Here is a 20,653-nt window from a genome sequence, read left to right as displayed (position 1 = left end):
CTGATCCCTTTAATTATTATTATTTTTTCTAATTGGATGAATTTCTAATATAACCTAAAACTAATGGTTTATAACTGCATAGTTTGTAGCTGATTGGATAACTTAGGTGATCAATAATTTTATTAATCTTGGCTACATTTGCATGCCACTATTTTATACAATATAGAATGAAATAAATGAAATCCACAAATCTCAGTCAATTACTGAAGCCAATTATCTATTTTCAAAGAGAATGGGCCAGATGCTCAGTTAATTTGAATCAGCCCAGCTCATTGGTATTTACATCAAGTCAAGAGTCTGTCTCAGTATTTTAAATCCCTTTATCTCCAGTATCTAAAATACATAAAGAGAGCCTTGTGGGACAAACACTATTCTTATGTGACACCTAATTACACCAAAGGTTGCAGTATGTAACAAGGTAAACAACACTATAGTAGAAAATGAAGCCTGCCTCCTTATTTTTATCATTTACATACTGAAATAAATATTATTATGCATACATTATCAATACTCATTTTAGGATCATTTATCATCAGGGCACAAAGTTCAAGTTTACAATGAATTATTAGTTTTTCAAACATGATTTCTGAAATACACATTTGTGTAAGACAAAACATTAAAGAAAATACTAAAACCTTCATGGGAATGTTTAAGAGTTCTCTTTAAAAGCCTAATTGCTCCCTTCAGAGACATTATAATCTATTGAGTAAATACTTATTTATAGACATTTTAATTGGTGGATTACATTAACAGATATTAGGTTATATTTTGAAGGCAAACATATTGACCTTGTGGAGTCCAATGCCTCCTTTATATTTAGCATATTTACTGGCAGAAAATTCTATAATTCTAATTACTAGTGAAATTGATTTTTACGAATTCTGCAAGATTGAGTTCACATATATTTAAAGAAAATATTGGCAAAATGTGTCTTTTCCCTAATAAACCACTAGGGACAGTAGCATTTCAGTCCTATTTTCAGCAGTCTCTAAGCATTCAGAAGCTCAGCTCAATTTTATCCTTAATCTCTGAATTAATGCACAATGACAATAAAAATCTATATTAACAAACAAATTCAGCTCTTTGGAGTAAACTAAGGAGGGAGATGCATCATTTTAGCAGAGGGCAGTGGGAGCCTGGAGCTAACACTATGGACTCACACAGTATAATGTGAAACTCCTTCACTATTTTAAACCTGCTCATAAATGAAAAACAGATGACAGTAGTCAAAGAATCAAGGAAGACAGAGACATGTTAAGAAGTCAAGGGGCTGGGGGGATTGGAAACCAACAACCCAAATACCAAAACTTCATAATGCAAATGAAAGGAATAAAGGGTATAGCCTGGGGTATGAAATACATTTTCCCCCTTGTAGTGTATTTCCAGGGGTTTATGCTCTACTGATTTTTTTTCAGATGCTCTATCAGCAGCTTTCTGTATGGGAAGCCCCTTTAGTAATTAATTGTACTTTGGTGAAGAACAACCAGGGAATTGGCAATGAAGGACCTTATAGGAGAGATCTTTTTTTATTGTGCTGTAAGAGATGAAGGCAGTACAATTTGGCAGATCATCTAATATCTGTATTTCTCAGATATTTATGCAGTTACTAGATAAAATTCTCCCCTGGCAAGAGGGCTGTGAGGTTAAATTTAGTTTTGCAGAGGAGGGGGAAAAAAAAATAATAAATTATGTTGATAGCTGCTGGGAAGGGCAGACCCTCCTGTAAGGAGAACAAGTGAAAGATATCACAGATGTTTCTGGACAGTAGGTTCCACCAAAGCTAGTAGAAAAGTTTGCAGATCAGTGTTTATTTGCTGCCTTTCAACAAAGCTAAATTTATAAAAGGCATGGTCGAACAGATTTCACCAGCAAGTGGGAGTTAAAAATTAAAGCCCTGATCCCCAGCTTAGTCTTTACTCTGTAGTAGTAAGCAGAGGCAGCAGAGGTTATTGAACTGGATAAAAAGACAAATGTGTTGCTTCTTCCCAGACACGGTGAGTATTATGCATCATTGTCAAAAAACCTGAATAAAAGACCTTGTCTTGGTAGTATAAATCCCCTGTGTCTGTACCGATCTCATGAAATTCTTGAGTGCAAAACTTGTGTGGAAAGTTACTATATATAAAAAAAAAAAAAGATGGCTGGTTATGCAGCAACACCAGCTATTGCAAGCAATCTTGTAAATCAACCAGGGTTGCCAATGCGGATAGGAGCTGTACTTCACAACACTTTCTGTAACTGAGAAACAGTGGAAATAGTAGGTAAGGAAGAAGCAGTATGACAAGGTGCAATAACTAAGGCACTGCTTATTCATGTAGCCACCAGTGCAAGGCAGGAGTCCTGAGACTGCCATGTTTGCTCCTGATCCGAGTGGCTGCATGCTCCTGGACAAATCATGGTGACTCCCAATGCCTCCTTTTTGCTTTTTTTGTTTTCTCTCTTCTCATTCTATGCACAAGGTAAAGAGCAAAACCAAAACCCATCAGAACAACTTGAGGTCTGCACCTTGACTACCTCTTAGTCTTTTACTACTTTCTGAAAACAAGAAAACAGAAATGGAAGCCTCTCACTACCAGATTTCACAGCTGATGGCTTCTGGAGACAGGAACAATAGTTAACATTGCTGTAGTCTGAGCAATGATTTGATCAGAGGATGCAAATGCATCCCCCTGTTTTGTTTTGTTTCCCCCTGAGGTGACCATATGTTATTTTTTGAGTTACAAGACATACTTATAAAAATATTTAGAACCTCAGATCTTGCATGTATATATCATATAAGGTGTATGTACATCATATATATGTCATACATAAGCATATAACAACTTTCCACACACCAAAGCGAGAAACAAGTAGGAAATCTGTAAAAGTCATGTTCTACCCATGTATGGGTATAATTTCTATGAACTGATGGGCTCATCAGTTTTATAAAGAAACATACTCAAGAAGGCCACATCTTCCATCAAGGTTATATAAAAGACTCTATAGAATTCAACCACCAGTTGTTTATGAGGTGATAAAGAAAAAGATATGTACAGAGGTGAAAGAAATGTGAATATGTAGAGGCAAAGATTTGCAATTAAAAGGGAAGGAGAATGGTTAGAAGTAGATAAGAGAGATCTTACAGTGAAGATTTCATTTCCATCTGTTGCCACATAATATTTGTGCATCAACTTTAGGAAGCAGTGAATGTTGAACTGATTTGTCTTATGAGTTGCTGATGGTACAAATTTCTGTGGTTTTTTTTCTGTATTTGATCTTGTTTTTTTCCTCAGGGGCTAGTTATAAAACTTCTCAAGGTTTTGGTAAAAACTCCTGAATGCACTGCTTACAAGATGCTATTAACATACTATTAACTTCTGGAAAGAAAGCATTAACAGAAACAAAGAAACAGGAACAATCCACAGCTAAAAAAGTTACATGTTAAAAAAGAAAATACTATGAACTTAACACAGGCATGGATACATACCACTGAGGGAATGAAGACACTACCTCATGCCATACAGTTGCCTTCCACTGTTTGATGTTGCTGCAGCTGTACAGCCTCAACCCATTATTACAGCAACTTCAACTCTGTAATACTGTGCTTTTTTCTTTCTCTATGAAAATTATGAAAAAATAACCCACGTGCTTCTTTCCAAATACCAGCATATAATTTGCATGTTTACCGCTGCATTGCACACCAAATTAAAAGAAAAAAACAGGACTGTCAGAAGTTAGAGATATTTCCATTGCATCAAACTGGATTGCTTGGTGAAGTTATTCTACTCTGTTTCCATTCTTGATAAAATTTATTTCTTCATTTTACAAACTGTTTGGCAACAAAGTCTACTTCTCTTAATACTATAAGAGGCCAAGAACACTGGACGAATGATCTCATCTAGAGATTCACATATTTGTTGTGATTCAGATGTAATTACTAATAGCCAAAGTAACTTAAAAAGTCATATCTTATTTTCTCAATCTCCATTCTAGTTTACAGTGGTGTATTACATGAAAAAAATTGCCTTTAAAGAATAATCAAAATCCAAGAGCAGGCAAACTTCAAATTAATAGATACGCAAATTTTCATTCTGTTAAGAATTCAAGATTACTTTAAACACCTCTCTGTTACTTTGGATACATCTTTATACTTCTTACTTCCTAGTGGCTATTGAAAGAGAAGAAATAAGCTCTCTTCATCTCCGATGCCGCATAGAAATGAAAATCAGTGTTTACACAATAAAGTGAAGTGATTTTTCTACACTGATCACCCTGAAATGCTAGCCTTTAGGTTTTCTCCTCTTTCACTTGAAGTCTGAAGGAAGGACACAGACAAGGCCCATGGGGAAAAAGCATCCCATCTCCTCCTAACTGAGAGGAAACAAACTATGCCATTTTCTTAAGGTCGGTGCATTCCTCACTTTCAAGAAAGATAAACTCCCCTGTGGGTAGTGCATATATTTTTTTTTATAGTTTTCTGATGAACAAATGATACACTGATATAAAACATCAGCAAAAATCCCACCCACTGATGTGTTTCCTCTGACATATCGCAGTTGTTGCACGAGCATTGCCACCTCATCCTTCAGTGCTTATTTCTGATATTTTCTGATATTCTGTCTGCAAAACCAAAAAAAGGGACACAAGAACAACAAACAGGAATACTAGATTGGAAAAGACAGCATACTTTTAAAAGTAGTATTTCACATAATGCTTCTTGCTACTTAACTTTCTGTACTGTTTCCAGTTGGCACTGCTGAAAAGGTCTGAGCACTTAGTCATGCAGTTGCCCCATTGGAGGTGATAGAGCTGCTTCAACATGATAAACTCTTTCGAAGGCAAGTATAAACAACCTTTGATTCATATACACTGAAACTTGTTATAAGTAACGAATGATTTAGATGGAACACATTTAGCACTGTCTCACAACGAACATTTATTACAAACATTCCACAACAGCTGAAGCAGTGGCAGATAGCACACCATCAATCAGATCAGACCACCAAAACAAATTGTGCCTCATAAACTACTTTAATATGTCATGGAGCTTCCAAATATACATCACCGATCCATTTGTTATGACGCTTAGGCTACTTTTTCAATGACAAGTCAACGACATTTTGTATTTTCATTTACGTGTGATATCACCATGAATCTAAGGACTCTATTCACCCAAAATTAGGTTCCTGTGAGCACTGGCCTTTAGTGCTCCTCAGGCTTACACAACTCGGTGCACATGTATCTCAGTAATGATGCCTGTCTACAAAGACCCATTTGCCAATGTACTTTGTCTGTATACTTTAGCAGTATCTTTCTAACTATTTCAAGTACTCAAGCTTCAGTTCCCTCTACACCCATGCAAAATTTATGGCCTATTCTTATAAGAGAAGGCAGCAGCACAGTAGCAGTTTTAAAGGGCATATGTTACATGCTGGAGAACAGATTTTTCAAGTCATTTTGAATAAGTGATTGAGGAAGGTGCTTCTACTTCTGTTTCAGTATCAGCAAAAAATGCTTATAAAATAGTTCTGCAACAGAACAGCAAAAAATTAACTCTTCACATATTTAGTCTGACAGCCTGCACAGGCTTAAAGCTTCTGCATTTCTCTTTAAGATCTGTACTAAGGCATAGCTGATATCCAAAAAAAGTTTCTTTTCCAGTCTGAAGGTTAATCAAACACAGCACAAACTACCAAAAATGAGCACTCCATCCTCCAACTCGATGCCCTTCTAGCAGTAGAAATGATGCAGAAATCACAAACCAGGCTTAAGAGAAATGTCTGAAAGACGCAAATATAGTCAAGTTGAGAACATACATGGATTTCAACCAGTTGTTAAGAAAACTGCATCAAACAAAATTGGGCTGAGAGGGGGATTAAGAAATTAGAGTCTCATTGTTTAATAGACTTGCAAAAATCCATAAGACATTTCCTAGTCAAACATCTCTCCTTGTCCCTCACACAGGACAGGAAAGCACACGATTCATGTAAAGCTTAATGTAAACAGCCTTAAGGGATTTCCAGCTGCATTCCACAAATTGAGGATGATGGGATAATGATCTATATGGTCTGACACTCTTTTGCCACTCTGCAAACTGTACACTTGCCACTACTGTACACTGACACAGAACACATCGAAGTCAACACAACTGTAAGAGATGCATGTCAGCAGGTAGCTGTGCTGGAGGTAAGGCACCAGCAGGCTACGAGTCAACATGCAAAGGTTTGGTAAGCTGGTACCAGTGCTATGGTGCAACAAATATATATAGTGCAAACAACTTCCAACCCAGATGTTTTCCTACAAATTCTCATTTTGTACTTTAAACACAATTCTTCACAAACGTATTTCCAGCTGTTTTTTTCTGAACCAAGTCTTGTAACTGAAATTTTAAGGAAGTTTGGATGTTTATCAGATTTTCAGTCCTGCTTGAAATTCAGTGATATCCCTGATCTATTCAGTTTTAAATATCTAATGTTACCATTTAAACACTATATATAATGTGCCATTGAACTGCATGTTAAGCATCCGTTGAAATCAATGGCATGTTCATCATAAAAATCAATGGTAGAGTATAATCCTAAATAAGTATTCTACACACAAAACTCTTCAATGCCACCTTTGTTTCAGTCTTTCATATATGGCTACTCAAGACAGAATATTTATTAATATAATGATAGTATAAAAAAGACATGCAAACTGATAAAATTAATGGCAAGTATGATAGCATTGGGAGTGTGAATAGTGTAATTAATTAATCAAAACACTTCTAACACTTTTAAGGATATTGTAGGAATAAAATAAAAAAGACAAGCCATTATGATTTTCCTAAGTGGTAATAGTTCTGTGCATCCTAGATTTATGCCAAAGCCACCACAAAAGTAATAACTAGCTGACACCTATTATGACAACTGAGTACTTCTGTATCACATTGATATCCAAGAAAACACTCATCTGTAATATGACAAGTTATTGTGCAAATTTTGGGGTGTAAAGCCTGAAAGAACCATAAATGGACAAACAGGCAAACAATCTGTCTGTCCAGATTGCAGTTCAAAGTCATTGCCAGCTATGTGGACATTCACTGAAAGCATCCCCGTTGGTTAGCCCTAGCAATTCTGCTTTAACAATGGGTTTCCTGATCAACTTGAAGCTGCACTGCAAAGCACTCAGCATAGGGAGTGCACACAGCCCTGGTTCAAAAGGAACATAATATGTCATGACTTAATAGTGTTTGATTTCTCCCTAGTGTTTTTTAAGGCTAGAGAGTTGACCTCCTTCCTCCCTTGGTGCTTGACTATTGACATCTCAATGTTCTTTCTTGATTAACCAAACCTCATCCTCCACTTTATTCCTTAAAGTAGGTTTTTCAAAGAGTGATATTGTTTGTTGCTTAGGAAAGAAAAAAAAAAAAAAAAAAAAAAAAAGGAGAAGAAAAAGAAGAAAGAATTGGAAATTGGACAAGACAGCTACATAGAACATTTAGTGAGATAGGGGGCTAAAATCCCACACCAGGCTTGGCAGTTGTGATAATGATGTATAATTTAATTGAAGCTACACTGTGATCCTCAAAAGGACTTCAGACCTTTTCCCATGTTTATGTATTATTCAAGCTAATGGCAACCCTGAAATAGAAAAAGCTTCTTATCTTTTAAAACTTTTATTGCAGTGAGTTCAAAATGCACAAAGCTGAGTGCTGGTCTGTGTGCTTTAATACAAAGTGAAAGGATACTGTTTTCAGCCTGTTTTAGTGTCACTGTCTTGGCAAAAAGACAGACATGATTGGGTGCCTTAGAAACCAGGGATGCAATGGCATGCATGAGAAATTTAAAGTTTTAGTTACTTTTGAACTTAGAATGTCTTTGCTCTGTCTGGCTGCTATTTGTTTTCACATTTTTCAATACAAGTTCATAGAAAAAATATAAATCCCATTAGACAAGACAAAAATCTATAGCAATCGATACAAATGGCATCTTCTTTGCATTTTGAGCAAGTTAACTGACAGTTCTTGCTGCACCTTTAACACTGTTATAAAAGCCTGTATTTACAAGGGGTTTGAAAACTAACAGGATAATTTACTAAAGGATGACAAACTGCTTATTAGCAGTAGAGTGGATTGATGCAAATTCATCCTGCAGACCAAGCAGCAAAAAGGACCAATCTTGAAGTTGGTCATCTTTTGGTTGGTATGCACAAATTATTTCTGCACGGGAATAGAGGAATAAATCAGGAATGTTCATAGGAAGCGTATTGTTTCCAACCATTGTTTATACCATAATGCAAAATTGGAACCCAAAATAACATTATACACATGCACATGCCCACGTACAAAACAATATCCAGATAATAAAGTAACTCAATCCCAAATCACAACGTCTGTGGAAGATGGTGGTCACAGAATGCCAGCAAAATATTCTTCAAATTATTTTTCTTTCTAAATGCATAGCAAAATTTCACCCTGTGGTGACTGTCTACAGCTTTTCTGGTAATCAATGAATCATATAGATCATCTTGTGATCTTTCCCAATATGAAAAGACAATATAAGTGCCATGAAACATATCAGTCACTGCTGTATTTCTGCTGAAGAGATTATGAACAGATACATTTAGAGCTAGCAACTGCCCTTGCCATGAATCAAGAAATGTGTACTGCTAAACTGATTTAGGGCCTCAAACTACATTATCTGTAAAATGAAATTACCATGTTCATTGTTTGGAAAGGGAATTGAAAAGACCAATACAGATCAAGTAAATTTGCATGCATAATACATTATATTGTCTTGTGTTCTCAACACATCTCACTTCGTCTACACGAGCTGTACTTTTTTAGAGAACATGCAAGCTTCTGTAACATAGCCTTTGTTTAAGCTAGTTTAAGCATGTTTATGATGTAGCTATAAACACCAGAGAATACATAAAAGACAATGCATCTTTTGTAAGTTAAAGGTTACAAAATCTCTTACCAATTCTTGTGTTCCTTTCAGATTAAAGAACAATAATATACCATCAAAGGACAACAGAAAGGAATTAGTCAAGATCCTGAGCCATATTTTTCCAAAGCATATAAATTAAGCAAAGCATGTAGCCAAAATGTGTCTACACGTTCCTCATGGTATGCAATATTGTATCTACCTCTCTCTATACATATAATTCAAGACAACACTGCTTAATAGTAATATTTTTCCTCTTTAAATACAGTGAAAAAAGCTATTAAAGCTGATTGAAATAAACTAAGAACTCTGATAAATAACCTCTGTAGATAACCATTTGTGAAATGTCTTTTAAAAATGAGAAGACAAGTGACAAGCAGACTGAACATGAAGATCAAAGAAGGAGAGGATGAGAAACAGCATAACCAACATACAGTTCTAAAAATGCCGGTCAATGGTTCCCAGGAGCTGCAGTGCAGAACAGTCTCTTAAAACAGCTCAAGGAGTGAAATTCCATTAATCTGGATTTTGAAATATAACCTATGCTGGGCTGTTGTAGAAAGAATAAAGTGAGACTATATTAAACAGAGATTTTCTCCTCCTCACATTAATAAAACCTATGTATTAACAAATTAATTAAAAAAAAAAAAAAGTGGAAACATTAGATGTTCCTCCTAAAACACAAAGATGTTGAAATTAATTTCTATGTAAATATTATCCAAGAGAATTTTTTCTCCGAGTACAAAAAACTGTATCTTTTCCCTTATATGCTGCAGTGTCTCTGTCTTCACACACTGTGCCAGGAGGCTCCACCAGCAACTTCAGAGAAGTTACCTTTCTAACTCTACTGCAATTCATTCTTCAACTCCCACAACCCTCTTCTTTAAAAGATATTTTTCTTTCAAAGCACACAATTCAACAGCATGAAAGAATTAATTAAGTGAGGTTGTTTTCTTTATTTGTTCTCCTATTTCCCTTCTACTGCTCTTCAAGATTCAGAAGTTGAGGAAGTTTCCAACTTAAAAAAAAGGAAATAAAATTTCTGCAAAGCACCGAGTCATTCTTCATTTTTTTTTCCACAGTGACTACCAACAGCAAGAACATTACTCATATTTTAAGACTGTCACTTTTTTAAAGCAGTCTAGCAGTGGAGAAAATAAAAATTGAAAATGTGAAAACTGACTGTTGTCCAGATTTTTAATGAACCTTTTACCCTTCACCATGTTCTGTAACCTTAAATTAAGCACGTATTCATTTTTTTTTTATTAAAAATGTATTACTAATCTAAGTTTTATGATATCTTTGAAATGACTTTACACATAAATTGAAAACTATTGAATTAAGTGATTCTTGCACCAGAGCAGATAATAATTCATTAAAACATATTCTGGACCATTGTATGAACCCACACCAAGTCCATGGATAATCAAATGGACAGATAACAATAGTTCATTTATACTGTTGCAGAATTATGGATAGCAAATAAGGACTGTAGACAAATACCCAAGCTTTACCAGAATCACTAGCAGTATGAAACCACCTTAACTAGTGGGAAATACTTTACAGCAGTGGGAACTGCATCAGTGCCAATTTTTCCTCTGTCTTCATCAGACTCAGCACTTTTCTGTGCTCTCATCTTCAGATCAGTCTTTTCCCAGCTGCCTAGATCTGTTATTAGTCCAGCATTACTTGGTAAGAATTGCCATGATTGATTATCAAATAGGTAATATTACAGCTAAAACTCAAAAGTAGATTCACCTCTCATTTAAAGTGGCATAATTCCATAAATTTCATGGAATTACTCCTGCCTATAAGAAAGATGCTGAGTATGTTCCACACCAATGTATAGCACAACACAGCAGTTCTTCTCTTCTTAAGAAATAAGACACAATCCTGTGTTTGCATAAGACACTTCACCAAGAGCATTCCCCAAGTGCTGTACTCTGTATAGCGTGCTAATTTTTAAACCAGAAGCAGCAGATTCAGTACCTCAACTGCTTTCCAGAAGGAATGCTGAACATAATGAGTGAAGAACAGGCTCTCCCTGCATCTTTTCAGGATACAAAAGAAATTCAGAACAGTATCTGTTTTTTCTCAAAGTAAACACCAATTACACCAAGTATGACAATGGAAAGCAAATTTCCAACATGTCAGTAAGGTTTAAAAATATAATTGAAGAATACTGTTTGAAATGCTCATTCTAAATCTTGTTTATTGTCTTTGTTTGGATGTTTCTGACATGGTTTTTCACTCATTCAATTCTTCATTTCCTTTCTCTCATAGTTTTAAAGACCCTTTTCCTTCACAGGAGAAGAAATTTAGTGACACACTTAAATTGCATGAAAGCTGTCTCTCAAATTTTCCATAATTGAACAGACTAAATTCCTTCAACCTCTCTCAAAAACATTTTCTTTAGTTCTCAGAATAATTTTGTGGGTTTTTTCTCATCTCCTCCAATTCTTCTATATCAAATATTACACACTCTTCCTTTTCTTCTCTCAATAAGGCAGTATGAGGGGAGCAAACTATTTGCTCTTTTACTCCTATTTACAGAGCTAAGGATTCCTTTTGTCTGTTTTTCACTATCAGTACAATGGACCTATAGCTAGGTTAAATTACTGAGCCAGAGGCAGCAATCTTGGGCAGCGTGGTAAATCTGTGATTTTTCTCTCTCTGAACTTTCAAAAATAACAAAACATACTTTTAAAGAACACACAAAATTCAGCTAGTGGAACATTAATTGTTAACTAAAGCAACATCTAGCACTAATGTGAGCACTGTCATCTGTTCTTATCCAGAACCCTCCATGGGAAAGACAGAGAAGAATAAGGGTTTGCTGCTCCTATGTGCCACCTCAACCATATTTGTGCTTGGAACCACATCAGGAATTGTATTGGTGAAGTGTCATCACAAATTATGCAAGCACAGAAACAACATGTGTGCTCACGCCTGAAAGGAAATGGGGATGATGCAAAGTCAGGTGGTATTTAGAGGACATAGGAGCCATACACTTACTCATATCAAAACCTTGTTTTTTGTGAAGGCTGAGAATCCTATCTCTGGAAGCTTCTTTTCAGTGATCAGCATCTCTGGATACAAAACCAGATTTTGCCACTTTCTTGTTTTTTCCATTACTTAATTTAAGTTTCCTTATGCAAGGAAGCACAGTAGTGAAAAATACCGGTTTTGAGAGAAGACCTTAGAAAGGAGAAAAACTTTTGGATGTTTCTGAATTACTGCAGTTCACTTCTGTGTGCAATACACATATGCAATCACAAACCTATTTTACTATTCAGCTAGTGTAAGAGGATGAAGTTTCAAAACTAATATGATGAAATCTGCACTAGGATGAGAGCTAACATGACACAATTTAGCTGAGAACAAGATTTTGTGATTCAGGCACAAATGACTGAAAAAGTAATTTCTATTGGTGGCACTGTCGCTATTGAACAGCAGCTCTTAAACATCAAAAGCTTTCCATTGTTGGCACTTTGAGTATTATTCACCAAAACTAAATAATACTCCCCCTTCCATTTTGAATGTACTAAAAGAAGTTTTCACGGAGGTATTTAGTAATGGCTCTTGAAAGAAGTAAGGTACTCTAAGTCGTCTTTAGATCATGCTTTGAAGTAAAAAATCAGTAGTGTTTAACTGATGAACATCACTGTCTTTCAAAAAAACTGCTAGAAAGGGAAGGTCAAAACAACTTTTTTCTCAGACACTCTGATACGTGTTTAAGCCTCTTCATCATTTTGAAAGAGCACATCTGATCTGTGCTCTTTCAACACCTAACAGTCAATTTACATGAGTTCCTTTTATTTGCAGACCAAAGTAAGAGGGTTTGCTTGTGCTTGATAGTTTTCTAATGTCAGTGACGCTTTATGGTTGTTCCAAAACCTGTTTTATGAAAAAAAAATGCAAATAACCAAAGGAGAGGAATGTGTATGTGAGGGGGGGTGAAGAGTATTTAAATATTCCTTCTGTTTTATAACTATTTGATCAACATACTTTTTAATATGATAGCAAACATTTCAAGCAAGGCTCCAAGTACAGGATGTGGACATAAGATTCAAAGGAAGGTGCCACCTTATTAAATATTTTTTTTTTTTCTTTTTCTTCTGGATAATCCAGGGCTGCAGGCTGAACTTATGTGTCAGCTTGAACTAGCCTAAATCGAGCCACAATCACAATCCCTTCTCTTCTCTTGTGGTCATAGACCTCTTGTGTACTAGGCTCCCCCAAAGACCTGAAAGTGTGCAAATTAAGGGATCTCATCACCTAGATGAACGCTATCCTCTTTTATATGGCTAGCTGGATCAGCTCCCTGAGTAGGGGTGCCAGCAGATGTGCACAAGCACTAGCACTGGTGGAGGAAAACCCTGCAGCCAGGACTGGCAGAGGTTGGAGAGGACTGTGGAATCCTGGCTCAGGCTGACTTCATCTGCCAAAGGACGGCAGGCCCTTCCCAATGTTGGTTGGAAATGTTCTTCTAGCTTCCAGCCTGTGTTTATTTGTAACTGTTTGGTTTTGTGCCAACACTGGTCTGTTCTTAAAAAGGTATTACATCTTCCCCACATTTGCTCCCTTGTGACTGGAATAACACCATCATTTCCCACAAACTTGATTTTCCATTGCCCTCATCTTTGCTGTCTCTGCCTGTATGAGTTTGAATACAGGTTACCAGACTTCTATATGATATTTCAAATGTCTTCAAAGAGATGAAAAATAGACAAGCAAAGGCCATATGCTCCAACAAAATATGTATGGAGCTTCACACATCAGCAGAGTCCTTTTGCATTCAGATTTCACTCTGAAGAAGGTGGTGTAAAATACGGTGCAAAAATTTGCTTGTTATAGTGGGATAGGGGCTAAATCTAAACTTTACAGAAAAGAGAATACTGAATAAAAAACAGTTAATTTCAGTCACTCACTATCCAAACAAATACTCTTTTCTCTTTTAAGTATATTCAGAACAAAGCCATTAGAACATCTTCAGTACATGAACTCACATACTGTGTCTAGTCACACGCTCTATATACTTGCAGCCAGACTAAAACTGCAGATCCACACTTACAGTCCCCAGTTTCTAAAATGAGGTTTTTAGACCCTTATCTATGCACAAGCCACCTTCTCAAGTCTATTGAGATTCCTCTGAAGTTACAAAAAAATGTGAATTTTGATTACTACTCAAAATCAAGTTGCTTTTATGAAATGTAGGGAAATAATTTTAGGACCCTGAGCTTGAAACTTTTGGTTAGCATTTCATAAGCTTTTACAAGTGCATAGCAGCATATTTAATGTCTCATGATTTAAGAAATGCTGTTAATCATACAACATGATAATGTATTCAAAAAGAATTCATGCAGTTTATCCTTGAAATTTCATAAAATAAATTAATTAAATTAGATAAATGGCAAACTATATACAGTGCTACCACCCAAAATCACATAAACTACACAGTGAACCATACCAGCACAACTGACTGTGCTTTCTAAGTGTTGCAACTCAACCATCACATCAAAGGCTCCACTTCATCACATCTGACCGGATCCTGCACGCCACACCATAACTCATGCTGAAGTCCAGGCTACCTGGGTCCATGTAAATTCTTCCTCTCTACTTTCTCTTTTTCAAAGGTCCCAACCTCCATCCCTTTATCCTCACCACCCTGCACGAGGCAAATGAAAACAAGTTCCTCCTGGTGGAAAAGAAGCTTTGTGAGTTTCCCTCTGGGAGAAGTGAATAGCATTATTGAGTGACTGCCAAGATGACATCTAAACATCTATAATAATTCATGGTGCTCTTTATGTGTGGGACTTTGTGACCACGCAGACTCTTCATTAGAAATGCAGAAAATCTCAAGGCCCTATTTTTACCAAATTCAGTGTGTATGCACCACAAAGTTGTTCTGCATGCAAATGTCCATCTACTGAGATGTCTGGGTGTCCAGAGCTACCAGGCATCTAACAGCAGTCCAGTGACATACCTCCAACTCCAATACTTTACCTCCAAATTTAGAAGGTCTGTGGGGTGCCTACTTTCTGTATGGAAGGAATTTTATAGAAATTTTCTCTTCTGAGCTAAACTTTGAATTATGCTTTTAGAAACATTTGAACTGGTGTTGATTGATTACGTGCATCCTAAATAATACATGTGCTGATCAATCTGTAGGGAGACAATCTCACACACAGAGTTTTGTATCACTCTTACCAGTAATACCTAGCCAGTGACACTTAAGATTTCTCACACTTGTACCTTTTGCCATAAAAATGATTAAACTGCCATAGAGCTGAAATTGGAACTGAAATATAAGGCTGGATCACTTGCATAATAAACTTTGATTTAGTCATTAAGAGATTATTGCTTCACTTGCATGTAGACAGAAAGGACGGGCACCATCCTCATCTAGTTCTGTGGGGTTGCATTTTATTTTTATTTCTCCAGTTTGATCAAAAGTAAATCCAATCACCCTTTTAGCTCTGAAAAAGAAAATTCTTCTGGTGAAGCACAAGGAAGACATGAGCAAACAACCCTTCAGGGAAAAGGCATACTTAATTTGCACTTCCCAGCTTCAGGTCTGGTCCTTTCCCTCTGAAGTCTTTTCATCTCTGACTCCTCTCCCTGACCCAGGAGGCCTTTTCTTCCCTTGGGAGGTGTTGCTGGCACTGTTGGCATTATTGCTCTTACACCAGGGCACCCTGGGGCATGCACAGGGTCCCTCTGTGCTCCCTTACTGAGGTTCACCTCATCTCCAAGTATCATCCTGCAGTGAATCAGCCTGCAGCCTTTTGGCTGGAGTGGGTGCTGACCTGTCAAATAGACCAGGTCCTGTTATGGAGACCACCACATAAAGGGTCAGGCTCTGCAAAGGTGCCTGACAGCCTGTGGGGGCACAGCTATCCCCCAGACTGAATGCATGAGTTTCTTCCAAGATGAGTAAAGGGTTAACGTCTGCCAAGAGTGGCCATTGTCTTAATGGTCTCGCTCTTCTCTGAACGCTTTCTGTCACACAGCCCTCACACAGAGTTGTAAACTGCACTGATGTCTACAAGAAGACAAGCATCATGCGTGATTTTCTTCCCCCCGCACATTTTGTTGTTTGCCAGCTGAGGTAACACATGGCAGTTCCTGTGTAGGGGTACTGCTTTGCTCTTGCCAGCTCCTCAACAAGGCTGAGGTCTAAGCAGCAACAGGTCCTTCAGCAACAGCCTGGACAACCGCGTCCCTGGTACCACTCACATTGGCCTGTAGTGTTCATTCAGTGTGACACACTCTACACAGAACCAGGGGACATTTGATATTGCCAGGAGATTTGTGAATGGGAATCACTGTCCCAGTTTCCCTTAGTCAGGAGTTACTATTACTATGCTATTATTACAAGTGAAGTACTGGGAAGGTTCCCAAGCACAACACAAGTGGACAGCTTACTTCTCAGTCTCCAACTTCTCCCAGATGCCACTGGACAGACACAAAGCACATCCATGTGCATATGGATGGATACGCTCAAAACTTAATTTTTCCGTCCTGCTATGATATATGACAGAGTGAAAACACTGTGGAAACAAATTCAGGAGGGGATAGGCATTAGCAACACTTGAAATCTGCTTTCCAATTTAAGGTAAACTCAAAAGAGTACTTAATCTTCTTTTCCCAGTTTTTTGTTCTCCATATTATAAATCCTTCTTAAAAACTTGAACCATGGTGTGTTATTTTGGCTCAAAGGGAAAAAGAAAATCCAGTTGATTTGTACTTTCAGGTTCTGCTTTTAGACTCCAGTTTATCTTGATCATTAGTTTATAAATCCCGGTTTAAGGCACATTTAAAGACTACATTCCAATGAATTATTCTGAAAGGTTTTCTGGAGTGCAGACTTAAAAACAGCTAGAAAAGGAAATGGTTTCTTTACATTTCTCCAGGCCCACATATGGGACTCATTTCACTCCCTGACACCTGACATTGTAACTAAATCAGGAGGTGATTTCTACCCATAATTCCATTTATTTTAGTTGTATGTAGGTGGCTATTTTTTTAGAGTAAATTCCAAGGAGAAAAATAGAGGTGAATAGAGTTGTTTTTCTCATAAATAATACAGAGAACTACACAGCAAGACCACAAAAAATGTCTTCTCAGAGCCTGTAACTTCAGCAATTAAGGGTTTTTTTGATTATACCAGGAGAATTTCCAGATTCATTAGCCTGCAGTAGACTGATCATGATCAAGGCCTACACAAACACAGAAGATCAGCACTTTCCAAAGATGCCTATACTTTGCAGCACTCTCAAACAAAATGTGGTACAGAAAAACTTTAGAGGGTGGTGTAAATCAGCTATTGCGGTCCATCCTGAAAATCGACTATAGCTGTATAGTTCCTACAATGCATGTCCAGATGCATTCCTTCAGTATCACCTTTCCCCTTTGAATAATATATCTGGAAGTTGGTGTGGAGGTTCTTACCTCTCTTGAATCTCTTAAAAAAAAAAAAAATAAAATCTCTGTTTCCAGTTTAGGATGGGTTTTCCAGTGTCCTCTGGTGTAGAAGCCTGCATGCCAAAATTTCACCAAGTGACACCACGAATCCACATGCACACCAACAAAAGGAACTCACACGTCATTGAAATAAATATAAGTAAAAGCTGATTCTTAATGTTTAATGGAAAGGGAGGGGAATATAGTTCATTTTGGAGGTCAGAAATGTTCAGACTATGTGACACTACAACACATAGATTCTGACAGATCTTGAACTTGAAACTTTCCCTGGAAAGGATGCGTCATCTTCAAGTCACACAACTCTCACAATAATATCTACATATGAAAAAACTACTGTACAGCAGGTATGCCTAGTTTTTGGCTGATTCAAGAGCTGTGAGTAAAGAAGGCAAATTGTATCTTAGTCTCCTTGAAACAGGTACCTTCCTTACATTTTTTTTTTTTTTTCAGTTGCAAAGAACACTTCTAAGAAAAGCAAAACCATATACTAAGGCATTATTTTCTGCAGCCAGATTCAGGGATTATTTTCTACCCATGATAAAAATTATTCAGTAGACCTCACTGCCTCTGTCAGAGAGAGTAGGTAAGAGACTACAGCAATACACCCCTCATTTACCAGGTTTAATTGAAAATGGGAGAAAGGGAAAAAAGTTATCAGCATTTTCTAAATCCCAGGAACTTGAAAATTACATATATTCCTAACCCACGTGCCTCTGAGAAGAGGTTGTGCTGCCCAGAGTAAATAACAGCTTGCAATTTGCAACGAAGATACTCAGCAGCAGCGCTGTGAGATACATGTGATGATGTGATTTACAGGACCAGGAAATAATTTTTAGATATACTATGCTGCATTAACAGTCCAGGTTGTGTGTGTTGCAACTTTTTCCTTGAAGGTACGGTAGGTGGAAGATTTGTGATATTTTCAAATGCAACAAAAGGAAATACAGAGGGAAGAGGGAGGAGTCTCCTGCTGAGATGTTGTGATAAATTATTAAAACTTCTTTTTAATGTTGATGCTACTCTTTAACCTCAGATCACAATACTGACAGCAGAGGAAAACTGGAAGTGCTATTAAAGCTGTGATAAACACACCATGCTGTGTCAACACTTGTAAGGAGGGAAAAAAAAAAAAAAAAAAATCCTGGGGTGCCTCCAATCATTAACATCAAGAAACAACCAGGGAGAAAATATCAAGCTATCTACAATCCACAGTCCTTCAGTCCAGATATTTATGAGATACTATTTAGGCTCACTGAGTTATTTGATTATGAGACCTCAATAACCCATGTTTTCCATAAACAAATGTCATGCAAGGAAGCAAAACAAAGTGAACTTTATGAAAAAAGCACATTTAGTGAACTCTTCACAGCACATACAGGGTAAATCTCCTCAGCAGTTTTTAAAAGAAGAGGAAATGGATTGCTGCTTTCAAAAATCATAAGCTTTCTCTCAGCACAGCATTTTTTTCTATAAAGTTAATGTAATTTATCTTTATTAACACATCAACAGTGACATATCCAGTCAGCCAATTAGTGCTGCTGGCAGTGTATTTCACAACATTCGTGTACTCTAAAAAAAAAAATGTCTGTCTAGTCATTTTTACCACACACACTAACAATTCTGCACTCAAAATAGGCTGCTTGCTTGCTTTTTCTCTTCTTCCTTCCTCTTCTTTTCCAATACTATAACCCCCTGTGATGGGGTTAACATCACTTGCAATAAAGCTACAAGCATCTGCCTCAGAGTGTCCATAATGAAAAGAACAATCTGAATTCCCACAGTCCAAAAAATCACCGGTTTCTAAATGGCATACAATTATTTGTATAAAGGCCTTAAATGTTATTCTGCTAATAATACAATGCAAAGTAAAATTCCTGCAAAGAATATATGCAAACTAACAAGAAAACAAATTAAACTTCATGCTCTCTTTTCAGTATCCTATTGCAAGCCCTCATGGCAACGTGAAATCTGAGTCACTCAAAACAGCACAGGTTTTTTCCTTAGATCACCTTTAATACAGTTTTTTAGAATCTTACCAGAACATCCATTACAAAACTTTTCCTTTCCACTTACCCCCCTTCCAGTGTTTGCCTTTGGTCCTGCTAAGCTTGCTCAGAGTTGGTCCAGAGAAGAGCAACATCAAAATGAAAAGAAGTTCAAGCATAGTGATTTTCCCCCGTTTCACTGATGATAACATTTCCACAAGTTATTTAAAAAAAAAAAAAAAAAAAAAAAAAGTAAAAAATACAATTATCTTACATCTTCTCCCCCACTTTTTGTTTGCTTATGGAGGAGTGACTAAACATTGAAAAATCAGAGAAGTAGCTTTGCTCTCCTTAGATGTTGAACTAATATCTCAATGATGTAGCCCTGAGGAAAGCCACATTTCTCACTGATCCGGTTTCTCCCACACAACATGCAGCCAGCACTGCTGCTACTACAGTAGCTATAAAATAATTTCTGCTCCTCACTTTGGTTTCTGTGGGAATATATTCCTCAGCTTGCAGCGTGAGCTTGATTGAAAATGATAAAAACAGTAATGCTTGTGTCCAGCAGAAAAGAGAAAAGATGTCAGGATTGTGAAAAAAGATGAGAAGCAGTTGTACTGACAGCTTTAAGCCTGACTGTCTGATCCTAATAGCTGTGCAACCAACCAAATTGCTCTTTTAAGAGTAATAAGGCTTCAGTGAAAGCTGGTGTCACTGCCACTTGGGTAGGTAGTGCAGGGCTTGAAAATCACCAAGGAACCTGCTAGAGATAACGACTGCCACAGTCCCAGCTCCGAACGCAGAGGGCTGAGCAGAATACAGTATGCACAGGGAGCATTTAATCTCTATTGTGTGGTAGAGATTTCCTGCTTTACAGTGTGCAACTGCTCAGGACTTTTGACTGCATTTGATTAAAGCTTTACTTTATACTTTAAACTAAAATGCAAGCTTCAACATACTAATTACTTACAGCATTTCTGAAGTAATTATTGTATGTGAAAAATCCTGTTTGCTTTTGCCTTTTTTTTTTTTTTAAGTAGCAAACGGGAAGAACAAATCCTTAGCAGTAGCAGTAATCTTTTCACTGCACAGAGCAGTTATGCATTTTATATTTTCACATGGTCTATCCTTAGGATCTCCTAAATCCAGGGGGTGGGGGTAGGAAGTAGAGAGAGATGGAAGAAGAAAGGGGATGGTGAGAAGTACAGGTATTTTCAAAATAATAGATTGCAGTCACAATTTTTCATTTAATAGTTGTTACTGCCACAGAAA

General features: G+C 37.0%; 1 protein-coding gene across 6 annotated transcripts in view; it reads right to left on the bottom strand.

Moving 5' to 3' along the window:
• ROBO2 (roundabout guidance receptor 2) overlaps window positions 1-19,591 on the bottom strand; it is a 946,026-nt gene extending 926,435 nt beyond the window's left edge. For all 6 annotated transcript variants that reach the window (XM_042788459.1, XM_042788462.1, XM_042788460.1 and 3 more), the window contains exon 1: window positions 19,467-19,591. In XM_042788459.1, the coding sequence (XP_042644393.1) occupies window positions 19,467-19,590 (124 nt within the window). In that variant the 5' untranslated portion in view covers window position 19,591. The remainder of the gene's footprint in view (window positions 1-19,466) is intronic.
• Between the last annotated feature and the right edge of the window lie 1,062 nt (window positions 19,592-20,653).

The sequence above is a fragment of the Tyto alba genome, unplaced genomic scaffold (genome assembly GCF_018691265.1).
Source record: "Tyto alba isolate M040663 unplaced genomic scaffold, T.alba_DEE_v4.0 Super-Scaffold_14, whole genome shotgun sequence".
NCBI classification, from domain to species: domain Eukaryota; kingdom Metazoa; phylum Chordata; class Aves; order Strigiformes; family Tytonidae; genus Tyto; species Tyto alba.
The sequence above is the reverse complement of the archived record's forward strand: the minus strand, read 5'-3'. Positions and strand labels throughout refer to the sequence as shown.